This window comes from Colius striatus, chromosome 21 (genome assembly GCF_028858725.1).
Source record: "Colius striatus isolate bColStr4 chromosome 21, bColStr4.1.hap1, whole genome shotgun sequence".
Classification (NCBI taxonomy): Eukaryota; Metazoa; Chordata; class Aves; order Coliiformes; family Coliidae; genus Colius; species Colius striatus.
In genome coordinates, this window is record NC_084779.1 from 997,582 (window position 1) to 1,002,484 (window position 4,903).

Consider the following 4,903-nt stretch of genomic DNA (forward strand, 5'->3'; position numbering starts at 1 on the left):
ATTAAAGATTGGATTCTGCTTTTAGCCCCATGATGACATCCCTGACACCTCCTCCCTGCCCCCTGCCATCCATTAACAGAGACCAGCGAGGAGCCCCCCTCCGCGGCCGAGGGGGCTGAGCCCCCAGGTCCTGGGGCTGGGTGTCCAGCCAGGGCTGGGCTGGTGAGGTGACCCCTTCCTGCAGGGCAGAGGGAGGGGAGCCAGGCCGTGCTGCAGGGACACCAGGAGGCAACGGGGCCTTTTGCTTTTTCTTTTGCATTTAATTTTGATGAACACTGTGTCAGTAACTCTCCACTTCAAAGGTTCCAGTGCACAGGTATTGCTGCACTTCTGCAGCACCGGTGCAGAGGCCAATGAACTGTCAAACACAACAGGAAACTCATACAATCTTACAAAGTCCAACAACACTGTGTCCAAAGACACTGCTACAGCTACAGCTTCTACTGACTACTGCCTAAGCACTACTGCTGAGAACCTCCAGTGAAGGCGAGGGGCAGGACCCAGCCGTGCTCAGAGTCCTGCTGCTTAAGCCACTTTTCCCTGCAGAGACTGCAGGAGCTGCTGGATCCAATTAATGAAATCCAGCAGCTTCTGGAGTGGGAATGAGCAGGACTCAGTCCCTGCTGCTGTTGCCAGGGCTGAGCCTTGTGATGGCCTCTTTGGCCGGGCGAGTGTCGCAGCACTTCCTCCTGAGCGAATCCGTGACTGGACCCAGTTGAAGAAGTGCTGGGTGGAGGTGTAGACCCCAGGCTGCTTTGGTCTGGCACAGCCTTTCCCCCAGCTGGTCAGGCCCACGAGCCAGAAGAAGTTGGCGTGTGGAGCTCTGCAGACGAGCGGGCCCCCGCTGTCACCCTGCAGCACAGGACAGAGGGTGAGGGGGGTGTTGGGGAGCCCCAGCAGTGTGAGGGTGATGCTGGGAAGCCCCAGCAGGGTGAGGGGGGTGTTGGGGAGCCCTAGCAGTGTGAGGGGAGTGTTGGGGAGCCCCGGCAGCCCCACATGGGCCAGGGCTGCGGGTGCTGCCGGGACTGGCCCGTGGCTGCTCCTACCTGGCAGGTGTCGATGCCGCCCCGCGGGTAGCCAGCACACAGGTTGTAGCTGCGCACGGCCCCTCCGTACCACTCGCTGCTGTTGCAGAGCTTGACACTGATGAGGCGGACCTTGGCCTCCTGCAGCACGTCGGATGTTTCTGCAGCTGTGAGCATGGCAAAGAATTAGCCCCCAGCAGCTCTGGGCCACTTCCCCTCCCCTGTCTGGGCAGAGCCCTTCCCTGAGCCTTGGCTTTGCACCCCCAAAGAGGCACTCGACCCTTGTCTGATTTTAGGCCATGGCTCAGAATCATAGAATCCCAGATGCTGGGGTTGGAAGGGACCTCTAAACATCATCTAGTCTGACCCCTCTGCTCAAGCAGATTCCTCTAGATCAGGTCACACGGGAACGTGTCCAGGAGGGTTTGGAAGACCTCCAAGGAAGGAGCCTCCACGCCCTCCCTGGGAAGCCAGGGCCAGGGCTCCCTCATCTAAAGAGCAAAAAATCATCCCGGGTCCTGCAGCCTTTCCTGACGGGAAAGTCCCCTCAGCATCGCGGCAGCCTGAGGTAGCTCAGGCCCCTGCCTGCAGCCTGAGCCCGGCCCTCGGGCAGCCCGAGCCGTCTCCCCAGGCTCGCCCCAGGCACACAGGCGCTTTCCCGGGGACACTCACAGCCTTCTGCGGTGTAGCCCCAGCCAGCGACGCGGCAGTCTGTGAGCTGCGACACCACCACGTCGGAGAAGTGAGTCACACAGGCCAGCTGCACGTAGTCGCTGCACTGCACGGGTTCATCCAGCTCCAGCAGGGCGATGTCGTTCTCCAAGGCGCCTTTGCGGTAGCTCTCGTGGATCAGCAGCCGCTTGCTCTTGCGCACTTGGGCCTCGGGGCCCAGCTCAGACAGCCGGGTGGCCCCGATCACCATGCGCCACGTCGGGACGTTCCTGGGGGGCAGATGGGGAGCAGAGGGCTCAGAGGGAGCCCTGCAGTTCCCTGCCTCCAGCTCGCCGAGGGAGAGGCCAGGTGCCCCACGAGCCCCGGGCTGCAGGAACGGCACCAGCCCAGCCCGTGCCGAGCACGGGACGGGAACTCTGCCAGTGCTGGGGGCACGGCCCTGCCCTGCTCCTACTCACCTGTACTTGTCAAAGCAGTGTCCTGCGGTCAGGACCCACCGGGGATGGATGAGGGAGCCTCCGCAGATGTGCCCGCTGCCCGCTGCCCCGGGAAGCTGGATGCTGACGATCCAGGGCCAGGCTCCCGGGGAGGCATCGCTGCCGCCCACGATGCGCGACAGCCCGTGGTGCTCAGCCAAGGGCCGGGTCCCGCAGCTTCTCCTGTCACCAGAAAGTCACGAGTGTCCTGCTGGAGGGCTGGCTGCTGCTGGGGCTGCAGGGCAGCCGTCTGCCCTCCCCACCGGGCAGCGCACGGACAGCGGGGCCGGGGAACCCTGCGCCCCGGCTTCTGCCTTCGCCCCGCAGACGAGTGGTGCCAGCAGCCCAGCTCCTGGGCTTTGGGAAGCTGTGGCAGGGCCATGGGGAACCAATGAAGCCCATCATATCATCGAATCACACAGTCACAGAATGGTGGCGGTTGGAAGGGACCTTTAGAGATCATCCGGTCCAACCCCCCTGCAGAAGCAGCTCCCACCTTGATCAGGTCACACAGGAGGGTCTTGAAGCCCTCCAAGGAAGGAGCCTCCACACCCTCCCTGGGCAGCCTGGGCCAGGGCTCCCTCACCTCACAGAAAAAACTGCTGCCCCAACCTCCTGACACCCACCCTTTAGATGTTTGTAACTATTAAGAAGATGCCCCCTCAGCCTCCTCTTTTCTGCCCAAGCTCCCTCCCAGAGCCACTTACCCACAGCTTTGCACTGAGGCACTCACAGGCCAGCAGCACAGGCCCAGCAGGACGAGGACAATCAGAACTTTCATCACGCTGACAGCACGTGGCAGCTCCAAGAGCCAAGGGCACGTCACCGCCAGCGCTGTGTCTGATGCCGTAGTGCTGATAGTGCCTGGAAAGCCTCGGCCGGGGCGCTGATGTCACAGAGCTGCTGGTTCCAGGGGGATTCTGTGTGGGGCACCACGAGGGGCCCAAGCTGGGAGGAGGCAGAAGCAGGGGTGGACACCTGAGGTCACACCACGCTCAAAAAGCCCCTTTTCCTCCTCTTTGCTCTTGGTCAAAATTGGTTTGGGAGCAGCATGACTTGTCAGAGAGCCGAGATCTGGGTTGTAGCCGCAACTCCAAATCTCCAGGGTGCTGTTTGGCTGCGCACAAGGGCCAAAGGCCTGTGTGTGTACTGCCTGCAGGAGGGAAATGCCACTTGGCTTTCCCTGGCTCTCGGTACCACCTCCTGTCCTCTCAGGATCCAGCATTTGGTCAGCAGAGAGCCTCAGCAAAGTTGTTTCACCTTAACTGCGGTGGGATGAGGATGAGGCACAGGAGGGGGTCCTGTTCTCAGGGACTTGTAAGGGTTGCTGGGTAGCTGAGTAGTTGTCGTGTGCAGTGTTCAGCGGCTTCACCGCCCCAGAGCTCCTGTAAGTTCAGTCAGTGGTGGCTACAGAGTGATGTCACTTGACTAGCCAGCAGCTATGTTGGGTGACTTGGACCCTGGTCTTTTTGGATTGCAGTGGGAACTCAGGCAGCTGACACAGCCCCTGTATTTACATGCTCACTGACTCACAGCGTCAGTAAGCACCAGGGGATATCCCACTAGGCTCATCCCAAAGCAGCCTCCATTGCTCCTTCCCTTGATGAAAAGCTGAGCCTTCCTTTTCTGGTAAATAAGCCAGTCATTGCACGGTTACTGAGCCCCTCTCACTTGCTGGCAGAATTTGCAAGCCTGGGACCTAGGACTTGCCTGACAGATGTGACAGTTTCCCTGGCTCTTGGTCTAAATGGTCTTCGTGGTGTTCTGAGGAAAAGGAACAAGAGCTCAGTGACACCTCGACGAGCAGGAAGAGCTTATGGTTACATCTTCCTCTGTCAAGTGCCCTCAGCTCAGTCTCTGCTCCCAGGTCTCAAGGGTCACCCCCAGACACAGGTCAGAGTGCCAGAAGCTGCTCTGCTGTCCCTCTGTGCTCTTGACCAAGGTCTTGTCTGCAGAGGCTGAAGGAAAGCAAAGAGGTGGGCAGCTGCTGCTGAGCTCTGATGTTTGGTACCTTACGCTGTGCACAGGTTTCTGAAGGTCTTGCAAGGAGGCCAGTGCTGAGGTGAAAGTGACTTTCCAGCCTAGGCCCCTTTTTGGGCTGAGACAAAGGCGACCATTGCTCTGCATCAGCTTTGCTCCTCATGGGTTGTGTTTCCTCTTTCGGCAGGTTCTTGCCCCCGTAGACTGTTTTCCTGGTGGAAAGCCTGACCTGTCTCGCCTGGTCTGCTTGTGTGGACGAGTCACTGAGGCTGCACAAGTGGCCTGCTGAACTGTGACAGGAAGGAGGCTGTTTCAAGGGACATTTTGAGTGCAGCTGGCTCCACATCTCCACCTGGCCCTTGGGATGCCCAGGAAACAAAAACACCAGCACCACCATTTTGCACGCTAAATGTGCACATGAAGAATTCAAGTTCCTTTAGACACAACAGTGTCCAAAGTCTTGGAGTCTCTGAAGTGTGCCAAGGCGTGTCTCCCCTGCCCCAGAGAGATAAACTTCATCAGAAGGAAATCTAGGCTGGAAGAGGTGGTTTTCCAGTGCTCAGTGGTCACTGCACAGGACAGCTGCCACCCAGCTTGCAGAAGAAAGGGCACAGTGCAAAGCAAGCAGAATCAAACTTGACTGTGCTGTATATGAAGGAAACCTAAAATGCAGGTTCTGTGTGCTGAACACAAGAGTGTTCTGTGGGAGGTGGAACTGAAAATGCTGTGTGCCTGTCTGAAGGGAATCCC

The 4,903-nt window shown here is 59.1% G+C and overlaps 1 protein-coding gene across 1 annotated transcript; it reads right to left on the minus strand.

The window, feature by feature from the left end:
• Positions 1 to 280: 280 nt before the first annotated feature.
• Positions 281 to 4,550, minus strand: LOC133627492 (acrosin-like). The gene is made up of 7 exons (XM_062013230.1): positions 4,185 to 4,550; positions 3,000 to 3,121; positions 2,156 to 2,356; positions 1,698 to 1,966; positions 1,047 to 1,192; positions 712 to 852; positions 281 to 358 (listed from the first exon to the last, which is right to left on the minus strand). Exons 1-7 carry the CDS (start codon positions 4,548 to 4,550, stop codon positions 281 to 283), a joined length of 1,323 nt encoding a protein of 440 aa, XP_061869214.1.
• Between the last annotated feature and the right edge of the window lie 353 nt (positions 4,551 to 4,903).